This window comes from Anas acuta, chromosome 5 (assembly GCF_963932015.1).
Source record: "Anas acuta chromosome 5, bAnaAcu1.1, whole genome shotgun sequence".
NCBI lineage: Eukaryota > Metazoa > Chordata > Aves > Anseriformes > Anatidae > Anas > Anas acuta.
The window spans coordinates 1735931-1755307 of NC_088983.1; the positions used below are offsets into that span (position 1 = coordinate 1735931).

The following is a 19377-nucleotide window of genomic DNA, read 5'->3' on the forward strand; positions in this document are numbered from 1 at the left end:
ATATCAATTCAAGTAATTACACAGAAAAGGGCAATTTCAGCAAAAAAGCTAAGGTCATACACTTACAGAAAAGGTAGCCAAGGAAAAAGAACAAAATTGCAGCAGAGGTCACAGTTTTGAGGGCAGGTGTCAGCCTCAATGGCTGTTTTTCTTACACTATTTCTGAACTTAGAGGTATTCCAGAAAAACTCTTCGACCCCTGATGTTCATAATTTTGCTCTTCACTATCCTGCACCAGAAGCAGATCATTTTATATATTTTTTTCACTTAGCATGACATGGCTCCATCAGTTCCTTCAAACACCCAGGCAAGTTCCTATTGCAATGCAGAGTGAGAAGAATTACGCCGGGGGCTGTGTGCAAGCGCTCAGCAGTGCAGAGACACCCAACAAAACTACGGGAATGTGTTTGCTCTATTTATAACCTGAACCCTGCCTGCAGGCAGGCGAAGGTTTCCCCAGGCGACCACCAGAATGCACTACGAGAATGTGCTTGCCCTTGAAAATATATATAAAAATACATCAAGTCAGGTCAGGCTGGCAAAGGAAAGCCTCTCGACACACTGGTAAGCACCGAGAACTCCACAGGGATTTAGAGGATTTAGAAAAATTGGCTCTGGCTTATAGTTTAATATTTTCCCACACCTTTTATTTTTACACTATGTGAAGTAATTAAATGTCTGTGTTAAAAGGGCTAGGACTAAAAATAGACCTAAGGATACACATTGCAAAGATAAACTCCCCCAGCTTTTGAGCGAATTGCTCAGGACTTCCCTGGCGGAGCCACATGCTGCCTCATGGTGCAGGCTGTGCTGCTACAGCTGCCCACACAGAAAGGTTGCTGCTAACTGCTTCACCCCAAATCTAGCAAGGAGTCAAAACACCGTGACCAGGCAAAACACTCAAAACCAGGCAAAGCATTTGCAAGAATCACCTTCTTTAAATTTTACTTTACACTTTAAATTTCCCCTGCTCAACCCTCCACGCCTACAAGATGTGCTCTTGTCAACCATAAGCGGGGCTCCTGCTAGCATGCTGATTAGTGGGAAAACATTTTATGGCCATAAGGATGTTATCAGGAGCCTCTCTTGCCAGCCCTGGTTATAGCTAGTTTTGGCAGTCCTCCTGTGTTTTTCTTTAACATAGCTGGACTTTGCTGCTGCTATTTCTCCCAGAGTGATAAGACAAGGTCATTGGCTTTCTCCTACCTATGTGCTGTCCATACATGTGGTAGTAGAAGCTGAAACAGTAGGCTGTGTTCGTAGCTCCGTAAGGATTCTTTGGAGCAACGCTGAAAACGGGACTGACAAGTCTGGCCTTTTCTCCTTCCAGCCTGGGGCGTGATGTTTCGATGTACATGTAGAAACCTGGGGGAAAGTCCAAACAAAAATTGTTAAGTTGCAGTCTTAAAAATCTAACACATACACATGCAGGAAGACACCGGGACTATCAGGTATCTTGATTAATTTTTCACATTCATCTGACATCACCATGGTCTCCAGGCCATGCTTGTTCTGCATTAAGCCCACGTGTTTCCCACAGCTGCTTCAAAGTTGTTTTCTACCAAGAGTAAAATCAGGGCTAGCAGGTCAGTTCTCATAAACAACTTAAAATCGATACAAGATTGTATATGCACAAGAAAAGAAAAAAATCTTTATGATGGGGTTCAGACTTCAGTCTCAAGGTTGCAGTTTGTTCCTATAAACAGTGAGAAGGGAGGACACTTAAAATAAGGTAAAAAAATCTTGATGGAAACCTTTCAATGAACATTTGGAAGTGTCCATGTCAATTCTAGTTCAAAAGCTCACAAGGAGACAACATTAATTTATTCTGATCTGGTCTGTGCCAACAACAGAGAGAGTTTTTACTTAATCCAACCAAGCAAATACAAAGCAGTATGATTTTTCCCCTTTGGTAATAGAGGGGCAGGGGGCATACAATGAAATAGCATGAGTTATTGCAGCGCTTGATGAATTCAGCACAGTATGTCTGACTTTTGAAATGAAAATATATACTGCAGTCAAGATGGCACACTTCTGTTAACAGGGGGAGCAGATTGAAAATTACATGTTTAGCAACACCCAAAGTAAAAATGGGGCAAAAAATCTCATTGTGAGAGTCCAAGTTAGAACTGAAATGACATAAACCAGAAGAATATTTCAAGATGTGCTAGAATATTTCCCCACCAGACTGCAACATGAAAGCCATCGCTTTGAAAATGGGACAACAGAAACAATGCAAGATGCTTAATGGCATCGTTAGTGAATTCCACCTAGGGACCAGTCACATGCCTCAGCACTGGCAGTTTCTTTTAGAAGTCCTTGAAGTATGAGCATTCTTGATATGATGAGGAAAATGGCCACAGCTTTTGAGACCAGGCACACCTCTGGAGCTTACCTTCCTTGGAGCCAGTCCGATCTGCGTTTGGCCCAGTGTTGGGGGTATATTTTGTGTCTCTAGTGGCAGTGCTTTGCTTTGTCCAGTCAAAATTGTCTGTATCGTCTTGAGTGAAAAGGCAAATGTTACCGTCCTCAAAGCCACAGTGGAACTCTCCTGCCAACACAGCAAACGAGCAGAAATGTAATGGCGAAAGCTACTAAAGGTGTGTTTGTAAAATCACTTCTCAATCAGAATGGAGGTGTTGTAGGATGATGCTCATTAGCAGTACCAGAAATAGATGTACATCTGTTTTACACCATTCTCTAGTGCTGAGTGTATGTTTTCTTTCAAGTGACCCCAATACCAAATAAAAAATAAAAAATCAGTCATCAATTTGTCTTAGTGTTACTTGAAATTATATTCAAGTCTTATTGTATAGATTCTTCTCACATATTCAGGTGTAATAGCTCTTAGAGACATTGTCTCTTCTTCTGCTAGGATTTCTAAAAAGCTTGGAAGAACAAACAGCATATCCATAAAATATGAAGTATGGGGAAAAAAGTAAGAAGTGGGTTATTTTGGCTAGGGATGTTAAGGAAAAGTGGACAACAACCTTTCAAAAGGAAAAATGTGGCCTCCAAGTGACCTCTGTTACATTTTTCTCAGTTTTCAGAAGGGATGGGAAAGCAAAGAATGGCTAAAATGAGAGGAAAGGGGATTTAGAGTAGAAAGATTTTAGAAAATCTTTCTAAAAAAAAAGCAAAGTGAATGAATTGCTCAGGACGAGCATTGAGTCCTCAGCACTGAATTATAATTATCAATTAGAGAAATGTCTGGGAGGAAGGCTGAGGTCTATCTGAACCTGTACGAGCAGGATAGGTGATTGTATCATCTCCTGAGGACATCCCCTAGCCTGCTCACTAAGATCTCTGTTGTCTTGAGGACAAGTTCTAAAAGCTTCCAAAGAAAAAGTAACATCAACAAAAAATAACACACCCAAAACCCCAGACAGGATTACTGGGACCCTCTGTGTTGTGAAACAGGTCTGTAAGACTCACCATTCCCGTGATCCTACCTGCCAGGTTACAATGGGATAGGAAAGTCCCATCATCAGACATTTAGGAACCAAACACATCAAACTTCAAGGTTCAGTTTTCATCTCAGAACAGAATAAGGCCCCATGTAGAAAAATGTGCAAAAGCTTAATTTTATGCACATGAACAGTTCCTGCTGAGTTTACTCTTCCAGCAAAGGCAATTGATTTATCTGAGAAAACAAGCAAATCTCTCTTCTCTAGGGAGAATGCAGCTGTCTGCACACTGTGTCAGCTACAGCCTTCCTTATAGGGGTGCAATTTATATTCATTGTTATGAGGAACTCTAACACCAGGCGTCATGGGATTATTCATCTGTGTTAAATTGAGAAGGTGTATAAATGTTTGCAGGTTTGGGGTTTCAGTAAACTATAAATCCACTTAAGCCACTGGAGCTTCACTGCAAATCAGCGAAGACAGAGGGACCTGGGCTTAGCTTGGATACTGCTAAGCAAGGATGCTGCTCTGAAGCTTGTTTAAAGTCATATAGCACTGCAGACTGAAAAAGCAGGCTTGGAAATTCAACCCAAACCACCAGGTGCATTAGGAGAGCTTTCCAACTCTTCCTCATTCTGACTCTGCTGATGCAGAGCAACACAAACTTCCCACTCCATGGCAGTCAGCATCAGGCATTGCTCCATAAAAACAGGCTATCGTGGAAATGCAGTGCACAGAAACTGCCCGTGCCCATTAGCACCTCAAGCAGATTGACTTGATTTCTCAATAAATCCATCATCTTTATTAGATCCTTCAGGAGAATTAATTTCCTAAGGCACAATTCCTTAACTGGCAAAAGCGACCGAAAACCATCAACACAATGAGGAGCTCACTTCAGGACCTTGCCCCACGGTCTGATTCTGGAAGTAGTGCCTTCCGAATCCTGAATTCTGAATGATGAAGAAGTGGCAATAGACAAAATCATTCAACACAGGAGCACCACCGTAAGCATTGCAGAGAAGAAATACAGAGAGGTTCTTCCTGAGAGATGAGCACATCACAGAGTAAGGCCACGATGAACACCTGTGCATCCAAATTGCATCCCAAATCCTTCAAGAGGGAAGCATTTGAGTGGATGGAGATCAACACCTCTGTCTTTGTCCCTAAGACCAGGAAGAGAGTGCAAAGACCCTGATGAAGCTCTTGAAAGACGCAAGGACACGAGTGAAGCACTCTGAGCAAAATGCCAGCTGTGCCTCTCATCTCCAACAACGCCTTTTACATGCTGCAAGCTCTGAACTGCTGGGTTTACGCTATCTTCTGTACACTGGGGTACCAGCTCCACTTACCTACACCCTTCCTACATCACAAAAGGTGCTGTTTCGGCACAGTGAGATAGAATTAAAGGGCAAAAAAGTAACTGAAGAAGAAAAACACTGACTACCATATGCAGTCCTGCAGCAAAATGGATAAAGAAAAGCATTTCCTGCTACTCAGCAGTTTCTACCACTGCCCCTCCAGTACCTTAAAAGCTGCATTTCCATGTCACACCATGCCCTCAGAGCTTCATTAAGAAATTCCACATCAGCAGAACAAAAGACTTTTCTTTGAGTGAAAAAAATAAAAAATAAATTAAAAAAAATAAATCAGGCCAGATGAAGGAAGGCAAGTAAAAGTTTGCCATTTATCTGTTATGAAAACACTGCTTTCCCACGGGACTCTGCCATTTGCAATACATTGGAAAAGGTTAGTGCTAAATATTCTTGTCACTGAACACTTCATAAAAAATAAGAGATGAATAAAAATGGGAAATAGTTCCCCAGGATTAGCTCGGTACTTTCCCTATGCACGAATTTGGGGCATTTAAATAGACCTGGATGGTCCTGACCTGTTCACTAAAGAGGCACACCAAGAGCAAGAGGAACAGATGCTCTTCCCCAGGGACCCATGGGTGCTCCGGCTCATGACACTGCTCAGACCACTGTGGGTTGCTGAAGGCACCAATGATAGCACCAATTACCATTAAAGAAAGTGGTGAATTTTTGTCAAAGCACATACCAGCGCAGGTTATTGCCAATTAGGGCAAAATCTGAAACTCTTCTCAAGGTGAAAGGCTCTTCATTGTGGCATGAATTCGTGTTCCATAAAATTCAAGTTGAATATGACTCTTTAACATCTAATCTCTTCTATCATTCAAGTGTAACATCCAGTTGCACTAATTCATATGAAATTATTAAACATTTATGTTAAATGTTTTCTATTATATGTTACAAAACAAAAACAAAAACAAACAAACAAAAACAAAAAAACACACAAAAAAAAACAGTTCTAAGGCTACATCTCAACATCATTCAATGCTACTTGCTTTTGTATTGCAGAAATCTCATAGAAAGGACTGCCCTGTGCAATGTGGTTATTCCAGACTTTAAGCAGCAAGGTGTGACTTCAGTTTCCAATACAGATATCTTGTCCCAGCTGAATACAGCACTTACTCTTCATTCATGGTGGTGTAAATAGAAATAGAATTCAGCCCAATAGGTTTGGAAAAGAAACAATCTGATTGACGTTATATAATATATATATAAATCCTCATTCATTCTGTATTTTCAGTGAAATAAAATGAGATTGTAAAAAGCGTGGATAAAGATGAGATTGGATTTGTAAGGGGAGACAGAGCCTCTCTTCTCCAGCTTACTGGTTTGAACCCATTTGCAGATTTCTTCCCTGTCAAAGGATTTCACTCAAGATGTCTTTGGGGAAAAAAAGCAAGCCTTCGTGATTTTTCCATCTCTTTGGTCATATGAAAGAAATGACGCTGGGTGCACGATAGCTCCTGGTGGGCAAACTTTCCCATTACTGGCAGTGCACAGAGAGGCAGACTCAACAAGCAGACGAAGGAAATGGTGGGCAGGCTGTCAGAAGTCTCCCTCCTCTGAGCTAACTCAGTTTCTATCTCGAGGGCGCTTTGGATGCCACCTGCACTGTGCCATGTGCCTACCAGAGCTGTGGCTTGTAAGTGTGCAACAGAGATATTTTGAAAACGAGACAATTTCAGATCTTAAAATCATGGAAGATTATAATGTGAAGCACTTGGGACTGCAATGCTTTTCTTTCTTAACATCGCAGAGTATATATTTAATATATTAATTAGCACGGGCCTCATCTCCTGCTCATTTAAGAGAATGGGATTGGTTCCTTCAGCTCCTGTGAGCTTTGAATTGAGCCCTGATTAATTATTAATGCATCGCACAAGATCTTCAGCAAATAAGCTTAAAATTTACAGTAAGGCTTAGCTATCTGTGTGAGAGAGAGACAGAGAGGATGCTCGCACAGCCCAGTGCTGCCTTCCTGCCTGTCTGTGGCTGCACGATGCCAGCACTAACTGCTAGCCCACTCCCTTTACAAGGGAATTTTCTGCATACGTGATTAAAAGCAAGAATAAAGGCAGAGTACGTTCCCACAGACAGAATATGCACTCACTACGTGCATATCGTGGAAATAAATCATGAAGTGGACAGACGGGGAGACTTAGAAATAAGTTGGTTTCACATGCTGCAGCTCCAGCCCAGTCTCCTGTCTGCAATATTGGCAGGGATTTGGTGCCTGTGGATTAAATGTGTGGGATCCAGCTGTACCACGAGTCACTCCTCCCCTGCAATATCCCCGTGCTCCCGAGCAGCAGCACATTAGCAGGGATGTAGTTAGAGTCTGCAACTTGCAATCATGCCTGTGGAGCTGCCTCCTGCGAATTTCTCTCAGCACTTTCACACCCTCGTCACACCTTTGGTCTCCACATTTCTCTGTGCAAATGAGGTCCATGATTCATGTATGCACTGCATGAAAAAAAAAACACGCAGTCTTCTTTTTGTTTTAAAGCTGTGGATGAGCTCCTGACTACATCTGGAAGTATCCAAATAATTCATTCAGAATGACGGAGCAGGGAAGGTTGGAAGGGACTTCGGGAGGTCACCGGGTCCAGCCCCACTGCTCAAGCAGAGATACCTTAAGAAGTGCAAATGCAGTTCTCAGGCAAGGATAAATGGACTCGGAAAATTTCAGAAACTTACTTTTCTTTTGACATTTTAACATGCCCGGCGAGGATCAGACACAGACCCTACTCAGTACTCAAACAGTCAGGCATTTAGCTACTTCTGTGACCAACCTGTAGCTGCACCCACACATACTGAGCTGCCGTGCCCCAGAAATGGAGTTTATTTTTAGAATATTATTTTTTTCCTTTAGATGGACTGTTTGGGGTAAGGAGAAAGAAAGATGATCTAGATGATCAGGGTGGACAATGCAGTCCACGGGACACAACCCTAAGTGCAGTCATTGGCATTTACTTTTTAACTGCAAGGGACAACAAGTGCAAGGACAGTTCTCCACATGGAAAAAAAAAATCTAAAAAAGATAAAGAAATACTTACGTAGGTGTGGATTTACTGGAGCTGGAAGACAGAGAAAAAACAAAATTAGCACAAAGGGGAAATCGTCGTTCATCAACACACATATTATTCTAAATTTCCCACAGATCATTCTTCTCCCCCAGATTATGGGTCCCACACTGAGACAGCCAGCAAAACCAATTCCTTCCTTTTGGAGCACATTTTGTAGCTCAGTGAGTGGCTGCAGTGAGAAAAGCCTCCCTCATCCATGGTGTGTATGCTCCATCACTAGCACCCGCAGCTTGGGGTGCTGTAATTAAGCATCTAAAATAGATTATTAGCACAGGTACTGTAAGGAAGAGGACGGCTGCACAGCAAAACTCCAGGGTGATGCCTTTGTATAGGAACCCAGCAAAACCTGCAGAAAGAACGAATTCAGCAGAAGCACAGGTTCTGCATCAGGCCTTACTCAACATCTGGTTTTATCAGTGTTCATGAATATGTAACATAATGAACTGTTCTTCTATTAAATAAAAGTACTATTCCTCAGTTTAAGATGTCTTCAGAGCCAGACAGCACTTGCATTCTTCTCAGAAATGACAATTTTCTTTTTAAACAGCAGGAAACAAGCATAGTAAGTTTATGAGAACATGTTTGATCTCATTAGACCAAGAGACACAACCAAGTGAGAGATATGCAAGCCCTCTGCCTCATAAATCCTTTTATACCAGGGAATATATTTTAAGGAAATTTTAGAAGAGAAGGGAACTTGAAGGCCTTCGGTGTCCTCACGGGCCACCAATCCATGGCCACCCCTCACCTCAGGAGGCATCAAAACCAATTTTCCAACACTGCAAAGAAGCCTTGAGATAATATTGCTGAAAAATGTTTTGTCTGTTCTTTTATTGGTCTGTGCAACGCCTCGTGTGACTTGGCAGGACTACTGGGTACTGGGAATCTTTGGGACAGCTGATAAAACTTGCACTCTTGTCTGATAGACCCTCAGCAAAATCAGAACCCTCTGAATTCAAAATTCCTTAATATTTTGGTTCACCTAACAGACAAGGGATGAAACAAGATGAAAGTCAAACCTCAACTGTGCCTACAGGTATTTAAATATGGGATTGGCTAGCAAAGGTTGGCTCCAGAATAATCTGTCCAATGCTAAACTGGAAATCAGCTCTGAAGGAAAAATGAAAATCCCCAGTCCTGTGCTACCCCTTTGCAGAAAGGTAAATTTGAGGACAAGTGACTTAGGAAACAGAGCCCTTCTTCTGCAAGTTCTCCTGCATAGGAGAAACAGCAGGATGCTAAGCCCACAGGTGGATTGTTATTGACAGAAAAAATTAAATTCAATTTTATCTCCAAATCCATGGTAATGCCAGATTGCTGTGTAAAGGTTGCTCCATGTCTTGCTGCCATTCCCAGGCCGCGTTCAGAGTCACGAACTCTTGGTTTCTGACCCCGGCTGTGGATTCTACTTAGCTCTAGATTCAATCTGAAGTTTTTAAAACAGCTGTAAATTAGCAACTCTGCCATCTTATCTTGCTTCACTAAAACAAATGAACAGTGATTTGTCCCAGTGCAATTTTCTTAAGAAACTTAGTCATTACATTATATTAGATAACCTCATAGCTTTTACGAACAAATTACCTTTCATTCTCCAAGAAACATTCATTTTGTGAGCTTCTTGAGTGATTGAACTTGGAATTAGCTGAAATTGCTGGAAACTACATTTACTGATGCTTGCTTTGTAACTAAACGTACGGGCTTTTATGGAAACCATCATCAGTGTGTAACCTTGAGTCACACTACGCCGATTGTTCGCAGCAGAGCAAAAAGGGCTTCTTGCCAAGCTCGCTGCAGTTCAAACTGATTGACAAAAGCAGAAAAACAAATTAAAGCAGTTAGGCTGAACTTGCTTACCTAACATCATAAACTGGAAAACAAAAGAAAACAAAAAAAAAACCACCAGAAAGCCCGCTCCTCTCAGTCCTACAGCGAGCTGCTCTAAGGCAAGGTGCGATGGCTCCAGGTCTCTGCCACCAGGTAAGGCTGTTGGGTGCACATCATGCAGACAGCAGCTTGAATTAGCCATAAATTAATGGATGACTGATGGAGTAAATTCCCAAGATTGAGTTTGAATCGTTGAGGAAGTCTTTGCACCTCAGAGGGCTATCACTGCTCTGCTCCGCTGGTCCTCTCTCGTGCTGGGGGAAGGTTTTACTGATGGAGAAGGTTTTACTCCGGAGGAGAACAAAGTGTCATAAAGTATTTGAGCTTGGGTAGAGCCAAGACGGGTTATCCCTTAATCTCCCTCACTATTCCCCAGCATTCAGGGAATAAAACCCACTGGAATTTCAGCTCGTTGGATGATTTTACTTTTCAATGATGTGTATATGTGCAGGTGGTAACAGAAAAATGTGGCTGGAATGGTTTCTCTTTAATGTCTGCCCTTCTGTTGGGTGTAACTGCATTTATATAAAGACAGTTAAATTTTCCAGAGATCCTTCCCAACACAGACTCTTGTTCATGCAATTTTTTCAGAGACACATCCCTCCTTTAAAAAAAACAGCTGCCCACTATACTAACTAGGAAAAGCATAAAGCTAGAGGTAAGTAGACACCTGCTGGATACTCAGCTGCTGTTTTCTACCAGTGGACACTGTCTAGTTATGGTAATTATAACCAGAACCTAAAAGCTTTAATCAAGATCAGGGGTCTGTACCTCTAATCACTTGGTCGGCATAGTTGTAAGCAATCTTCAGTGTAAACATTGACACTAGGTGGACAAGTCTTTCTTCCTCCCATTACGACAACTAATCTAACACACTACCTACAAAACAGCCCCATATTTATATCTGTGTATGCTTATAAATCCTTCCATTTATGTAATAATTGATTTTTTTTTTTTTTCCCCCAGGACATCAGGTTCCAGAAATATAAGAATAGCAACAACAATAATAGCTGTAATTATAATAGCAAGAATGATAAACCCTTTCCATACAGAATCTGGGAAGTTTCTACATGCATATGAAAACAGGCTGGAAGACAAAGAGGTTGGCACCCACCATCTATCTGCCATTTTCTTGAGGGACTGATTCCAAATACCAATAGTAGCAATGCTGGATTTTTGGCTTTTTTTATAAAAATGAGATTAATGCGCTTGTTTACTACTGGTTAACTTTAAAAATATTAAACCACAAGTGCATATCTGAAACAGCGAGTGCTGAGGTTTGATTGGAGTAGCTGGAGGACTTTATTGCCTGTTTGCATCGAACAGGCTGACACAGATTTATGTAAAGTGATGGAGATTATATTTAAACTGTTACTACAAGACTTATCTGTTCTGTACAGCCTTCAAAACACTCATTAGTGCTACTTAAACTGCCCTGTTTGTATTTACTTGGCAGACTGTGTTCACTAGCAGAGTAACATATGCATCTACTAAAGAATTTGTCAAGTGATGTTTGGCTGTAATTATCAATGTCGCTCCAACTGTGATGATTGTTCTTTTCTCCCGTCCTTCCTGTGTGTGGAGGAGAGAATAATTCATGGCAGGCAAGGAACTTCCCTATGAAACGCTTCCACCAAGTATAAGTTTTTGATTAATGGGCTTGGTCACCAGGGAGTTTTTCTTTTGTATTTACAGCTCTAGCTTGAGATGGCAAGGTACACTGCAAAGAGCTCATTACTGACGTTTTTCCTACTTTCATAGTACTTTGATAGTCTCCTTATTTCAGACATTCAGATGGCTACCAGCAGGCTAGCACACTGGAAGCTCTTATTTTTATATATTAGCATTTTCCTTGTCAATCTCCAGTTGCAGGATTTAATTTAAAATGTGATGTGCTCTGCATGACTTAGACGGGAGGTAAAAACGACTTCACAGGTAGGACTAATGTGACTTTTGCTATCTGAAAGTTAGGCACCTCAACTAAGAATGTCTCTAAAGTCACTGGAGAGATACGGGCATGTCTAAAGGATGGATGAAATCTGGAGAAATCTCCTCTCTGGTAAGGCAGCAACACAACCAAGACACTAGAAATTTCAAGGTGATTCTTACACACTTTAAGATTAGTCTGAGAAATCATTTCTGGGCAGCACCTACCCATGATTGTCATACTACAAACCACAAACTTAAGCTGTCGAAATAACTCTTAGGCAGTCCATGGCCTGTCCATCCTGTGTGTGCAGAAAACTGAAGCTCAAGTGTAGAAGGGAATGTATTCACTGAAGGCAAAAGACACTGATACCATTTTTAGCAACTCTAATTATCATGTGTCTGATCTGCTTTTCACACTTGCTGCATTTCTTTAAAATGGGGTGAAATCCTATTAGCTTACTTAAAGTTTAAAAAATTAAGGAGAAGAATGTTTGCAAAGGGGATCCTTACCAATACAATAGAAGCCTACATTTTAAAAATAAGCAAAAAGCTTATATACTACTAAAGGTGGTCAGACACTGGCACAGGTTGCCCAGAGATATTGTGGAGTGTCTGTCCCTGGAGATATTTAAGACAGAGCTGGATGTGGTCCTGGGCTGTCCTGGGTTACCTGCTCTGAGGAGGTTCTGGACAGGTTGATATCCACTGATGCCTCCAATCTCAGCAAGTCAGTGACACTGTGAGATGAGAAACTTGCATGTTCAAAAAAAAAAAAGGGATTTCTAAAGCAGCGAGGTGAGAAACATGGTCTGATATAGCTGAAGTCCAGTGTGCTTCTGGAGTATTGATCAAAACTGCACACACATGCAAGCTTAAAACTGCATTAAAAATATGAGGATATGAAGATTCAACTGCTTTTCTCCCTGCTTAAGGTCTCAATTAAAAAAAAAACAACAAAAAAAAAAACGACTGTAATGGGAGAAACTGTAAAAAATTATCTTCTCCTTTTAACGAACATTCACATGATGTCTTTTATTTTCTGGGTAATGTTTATAATTATTTCTTACATCAATGCTGGCCTGCTGCTGTGCATGCTGCTAGCCCATTAACTGGTTTTCTAAGATTCCAGCATTTCAGATTATAAGTATTGGATTTGCACTATAATAATGTATGCGATATCATTATTTTATAGCTGGAACTATAACATCCTTAAAATTAGCTTGGCAATAGCTTGCTGACACTATAGTCATTGGATGAATGCTGCGTTAAAATGCATATTTGAAGCACACAAAGCCTTGGCGATTCTGGAACCCCTCTTCAAAGGGAAGTCACTTTAGGTTTACCCGATTGATTAGCATCTGGCGCATGATTTCTGACACTGTGACTTTGTCGACACCAGAGCAATAGCACCGAGCACTGCTCCAGAAGTGTTTCTCCATCTGGGGCACGACGTGATGGCTTCCTCTCTCCGGGCAGCTGGATTTTGCTTTGGTACCCATCAGCACGTTTGAGATGGGATGTTATTCACATCTGTGCTAATGGCGGATTCTAGCAGAAAAAAATCTGCGGTAGACAAAATATGCCTTTTATGTGGCATGGGAATGTTCTTCCTGCCAGCCTGGGGCTCAAAATGCTAACGACATAATGTTTCGTTAACAGCTCAAATTCAGTGCCGTTGTGAGATATGGCCAAGACCTCAGTCAACCTCCTGAGACCTGCCAGCGTAAAACTGCCACCAAAAAGGAGCAGAAGTGACTGACTGAGCTGAATGTTATTATTATTTTTATTATTATTATTATTATTATTATTATTTACTCCTAGCAGGAGCTGGTCTAATGGCTGGAGTACTGGTCAGTATTTAAGTCACAGGAGAAATTTCAAGGCACACAGGAGTGATGCAAGCCTATCTATCACAGCCAGCACAGAGACTGGGATTGCTGAAATCCCAAATGTCTGCATGAAGCTTTTGCTCCTGATCACCATCCAGAAGACCTTGGGTCTCCCTCGTGTATGCAGGAAGCCCCAAAGAGACCAAAGCTGGAACATGGACATTCACTTGAGTATGGAGTCCATATGATGAGCAAAGGTCCAATAGGAGTTGCAGCAGATAGATTTAGTAAACAAGTTGTTTTAAATCAGTATTTGCTGAGATGAGCTTTGGGAAACACTCTTAGCAAACACTTCACTAAAACTTAAGATTCATCAATCACCATTGTTAGCAGATCTGGCATTAAGTGAAATGTGCAACTGTGTTATTTAGAATTTGTATTTGAGGTTGTTTAATGTAATTTGTTCCCTTGATACTTGCATCACTGCACTGTGATGTCTTCAACAGAACTACCTTCTCTCTAAGGTATGTCTTGTCCTTCCATTGTAATTTTTACAAATGAGAAACAAAAAAGTAATTCAGTTATTCCTTAAATAATTGCTCTCAGAAAGGTATTTTTAGTTATTTTTAGAGCTCAAGGAATTAATTCCTCATAATGCTGTGAGACTGAATGGAATCACAGAATCATTTAGGTTAGAAAACACCTCTAAAATCATCAAGTCCAACCGTTAACCTAACGCTGCCAAGTCTACAACTACAACACATCCCTCAGCACCACAGCTACACGATTTTTAAATACCTCCAGGGATGGTGACTCAACCACTTCCCTGGGCAGCCTGTTCCAATACCTCACAGCCCTTTCAGTGAAGATTTTTTTCCTAATATACAACTCAAACCTCTCCTGGTGTGACTCATAGCCATTTCCTAAGGATGGAAGGAGTATTATATCTTTCCTGTTAAAGTGGGTAAATCCTCCTCATGAAAAACTTCTGCAGGAAAATACAGAAACACCCCTTTCTACTTGCATCAGGCTAGGAATAGTCTTTTTGTTTTAATCATTCACTTTCAAATAGAAATTTCTCAAAACATACTGATTCTGACAAAAAAAATAGTATTTAGGTAATATCAAAACACCAATTGGACATCTTCAGAATAGTACTTGTTTTGTAGATGTTTTCTCCAAAAACTCATTGCCCTACCAAGTGTTCAGAGCACGAATAAACTCTTCAGTGAGAACAATTTCATGAAGATAACATTAATTAGTTATATTTTTACTTTTATATTATAGAAACTGACATGATTTTGGCAATTTTGGCAAAAACTACTGGACTGACAATTCATACACACCGTGCAACATAATGCAGCTGTAGCAGCAGACCAAAGGCACCACTGGAGGCACCACAACACATTTCCTCGTACACAAAGACCTTCTTACCACTATACTTGATGACCCGGATGGTTGAGTCCCCCTCCCCAAATCTGGTGATGGGCGTTAGTCGGACTTCATATGCCTCTGGCTTGATCAGCTCCGTGAGGTTGTAGGTAATTAATTCTCCCTTCTGAATGTTTCCATTCACTGTAATTTCCTGCTCCCACCAACGCTGTTGTCCAGCCTAAAATCAAAAGAAGGATGGAAATGTCAGAGCTGTATGGATAGATGCTGTTTGTATTTTTGGGAAACCCTGCAGCCCATGTGCTGCTGGCCTCACTTCACCAGCGCCCATCGCCTCCCCTGCCAGGCAGTGAGGCTCCACGGCTGTCATTTGGGGGGAATTTGGAGCTAATGAAAGCACGGCGGAGGACTGGAAGGCAGTTTGATTTCCAAGCACTTACCACTTTTGGTGAGAAAGGAATAGGCTAGTGCACAATTATCAGCAATCCTTGTGGTCTCAAAGACGGATGGATTGAGAGAACAATGAAAGTCAATAGCAGCAAACAAGAGGCTGTTTTATTAAACTAACAAACAAACTGAAAACGAAAACAAAAAACCCCAAAGCATAGATTTCTGTGCTTTATAGACTGCAGTGCTTTCAGCACCAAAATCTATAGTTTCTTTTATTTATATGCCTTTACCAAGCTATGAAAAAAATACCTAATTAAGAAGGCACCAGAAGAAGAGTACCACATTGTCTCTGCAATTGTGTTGACTGCTTCACAGACAAGTAGAAATTACGCACATTTTGGGCAGCAGAGTGACTTGACATTTCAATATTACTTGCAGGTACTCAGGCTTATTACAGACACTATCTCCAGGAAACAAAGGAAAAATCATTAAATATTTACCACACAATCCAAGACAACTGTACAGGTGCAGTTCAGCTGAAATGAGAAGTTCACTGAGCACACTGTGTCTGGAGTGCATGGAAATTCTTAGCTATCCCATGTTCATCAGTGCAGAGCTTCATGATTATTAAAAACGGAAAAAAAATTTATTCTAAAACTTTAATTTGCAGATGCAATAAAATTGTACATTGAAATCACTGAAACCTAGTACTAAATCTACCATATTTCATCCAAAGAAATGATATTTGCAGCAATACTAAGAGACTTCAAGCTTTAAATTTATAGCAGCGGGAAAGAGATGTCAATTCTTGGATCATTAAACCATGTCACACACGTACAATTATTGCCCATTAAATAAAACCCAAACTGTGAAGCAAAAAACCAAGAACAATCCTTGAGAAAGTTGGGTTCGTGGAACTTTGTCCTCAGTTTGGTGCCACTGAAGTCAATGTGTGTTTTATTGCGATTTGAGGGTTTGCAGGGAGGGGTTAAACCGATGCTGAGCACATCTGTGACATTATTTCTGCTCCTGCACATGCCGTATGCCGTGCTACAGGCTCAGGTGGCTCCTTAGGGCTGGCCCTGCAGGGCTTAAGCCATGCATATGAGAAAAAATCTCAGATGAGGTTAAAAATGCAAAAACAAGTTTCCATGAGGAAAAGTTTAGATGTTTAATACAAACTCTGCTTGTGCACAGGGCAGCACCCAGACCAGAAAGCTTTTGGATGAGCACTCGGGGCAGGAGGTGCCAGGCAGGCCAGGGGCTGTGGGCTGCCCAAGCAGCACCACCCCCCTGTCTCCCCCGCTAGCATCACCTCTCCCCTGTTGAAAGCATTAAAAGAACCCCCTTGGAAAGACACGGTATTGATAAAACATCCACCACGACTTTGTACATAGCCTGGAACGGTGGAGCCTTCCTCTGCCAATGGTTTCCCAGGGCCACTACAGTACAAGGAGGTATTAACGATAATATACTGCAGGTATATGTTTATATTATATCTTTATAAGATATCTTATAGATATCTTTATATAAAGATATATCTTTATCTTATGTCTTTATAAGGTGGAGCTCATGAAACATTCAGATTTGACAGATTCTGTCAGATGTCAGATCTCTGATAAATCTTCATACATAAGGACTGAACCAACAAAAAACGAACCCCATGGTGCGCGTAGCTGAACAGAAATTCATCTTTTTCTCCTTGTTTCTTCGCTGCCTACCTGTGAATGAGGACACACCGTCGGTACCAGCTGGGCTTTGCAGTGTGCCATTCTGACGCCCCACAGCCCACAAAGCCAGCACTGGCAGGCAGGGAGGCTCACACCACTCAGATACCTTCCCGCTGTCCTCTGCTGATGAGCAGCCCTTGTTACACCCCACACCCACCTTCCCAGCCCACAAAACCCCCCCAGGAACCACCGAAACCCGAGTGCTCCAGGAGAGCGGTGCCAAATTTACGCACGGAGACTGGAAAGGTGCATGAAGGGGCCAGGCCACTGCTCTGCTCCTCGGCCACACGAGGCACAGCAGCCCCTGAGTTGTGACCAGCGCTACGTGCTCCCAGCACAGACAATATGAAACACTGCAGAAATTAAAGGAAAGGGCGTCCGGACCTTTCCTGCAGTGGGACTGATGCATAATGCACCGCGCGGCTCCCCGGGCTGCCAGGGAGCCTCCCAGCAATCGATAAGCCTTGTCTCGAGGAGATGGCTGTCCTTGAGAGCAGGGCGAGGGGTGTGCTGCCGAGAAGACAATAAGGATACTTATGGTAAGGTTGAGACTGTGTTTTTAAAGCAGTGCATTGGGGATTTGCCCATATGAACCTTCTCGCTTGCCCCGCACGGATGGATGCTCACAACATCTTGTGCAGTTGAACTGGGCAGTGCTCTCGGATAGAAGCTGCTGCTCGACGTGGAGACACTGAAAGCCTTTGGCCGGAGCACATCCCAGCTGTTTGGGAATGTCTGTAAATCTGCCACATTACCCAGCGAGTCAGATATATCTTTTATTTTAAATGTCCAACCGTTTATGTTTCTATATTTTTAAAAATATTATTTATATTCCTAAACTTTGCAAGACTTTTTAACAATTACCATGTCAGCTGTGAGCTGCATACCACTACACGTTATTTCATGATTGTACCTGTCTCTTCCACAAAAACTAAGAATCAAAGGAACACAGAACTCTGCAGAACACTGCTTAGTTTCAACATTAAAAATAAAAGAACAACAAAAACAAAAATAGAACAAAAAAAAATCATTTTTTTTGAACAGACATCATCAGTGTTTTGTGCTGCATGCTTCATGCCAACAGGGTGGCTGCCCGTGACGTGTGAATGCTGTGCTAACAATGCTGTGCCATGGGTTGTCTGAGCTACCACGGATGCTCTGGCAGCTGTTTGAAGTCAGCTTGCTGTTGCTTTGAGGTATTCCTGACTCCTTACAGAGGTCTGCTGTAAAAAACACTCCCCATTACACGTAGCCTTTGGATATGGGGATACGGAAACACACACTTCAGCAAATATTTTTAATAATTAATAACATATTTTTAAAGTTTCCTGTTACTAAAGCTAGACTTTAATTTCTATCAAATTCAGTTGCTGCTTTGGATTATCACCCTTTTCTACAACTACCCACAGAAGCAAATAAAGCAACTCTATTACTTTATTCATTCTGAAAGGAAAACAGTTTGATTTTTCATTTCAGCGCCAGGCATCCTAAGCCGTACTGGATATTGGTATTTCTCCATAGGAAGCAACACATCTTTTCGCCTTGCAATCAGCACCGACTCTGTTCTAATTCTTGTTTTTACCATGGAAACCACAAAAAAAAAAAAAAAAAAGCTCCATAAACATCTCAAAATCGTCACTAGGTTTGACACAAAACATCCCCTTGCCTGATTTCTCAGCTCAGCTGCTGAACAAATGAATAAAGCAAGCCCGTACCCACACAGCTCCTGTGATGTTCAGCTCAACCCTGAGCAGAACAAGGCCAGCGGGGGGCTGAGGGTGAAGGGGCTGCCCGGGGCCATCCCTTCTGGCGCTGGGGACACTGGTGCCAGACCCTGCAGCAGGCTGGGAGCTGCGTGGAGCTGCTCAGCAGCCCCGAACACCAGGCAGGGTCCCCCAGACACCATGGGATCCTCATCTTAAATCACAGCAGTGGTGCTCTGGGCTGGCACAACAGTTCTGGAGCTCTGTATGATACTGAGGCACCAATACCAAAACAGTCCAGACCCTCTGAAAATAAGATGCAGATCCCTCCATGGCAGTTCAAGCTCCTTGCATGGATCTGGGGCAGCTCTGCAAAGCCAGACCCCTGGAGCAGCACCCAAGCTCCTGTCCACTCAGCGTTTGGCCATCCAGCACCAAAACCAACCTGGCCCTCTGCCTCCAGAGCTCTGGGCATCTTCTGCAGCTCCCCCAAAGGGGCAGGAGCCACCCGGGCATCGCTCGCCTCATTGGAACCCTCTACCCAACACCACTGATGGAGCAAAGACGCTGGAGCGAGGCGTGCAGCCTCTCTCCGATGTCCAGGCTGTGCCTTTGTATATTAAAAAATGAAGATTAATATTTCAAAGACAGAATACA

At 42.1% G+C, this 19377-nt stretch overlaps 1 protein-coding gene across 6 annotated transcripts in view; it reads right to left on the reverse strand.

The window, feature by feature from the left end:
• MDGA2 (MAM domain containing glycosylphosphatidylinositol anchor 2) overlaps positions 1-19377 on the reverse strand; it is a 324213-nt gene that overhangs the window by 13349 nt on the left and 291487 nt on the right. For all 6 annotated transcript variants that reach the window (XM_068682207.1, XM_068682208.1, XM_068682210.1 and 3 more), the window contains 4 exons: positions 14940-15117; positions 7834-7854; positions 2396-2551; positions 1207-1365 (listed from right to left, as the gene is read on the reverse strand). In XM_068682207.1, the coding sequence (XP_068538308.1) occupies positions 1207-1365; positions 2396-2551; positions 7834-7854; positions 14940-15117 (514 nt within the window). The remainder of the gene's footprint in view (positions 1-1206; positions 1366-2395; positions 2552-7833; positions 7855-14939; positions 15118-19377) is intronic.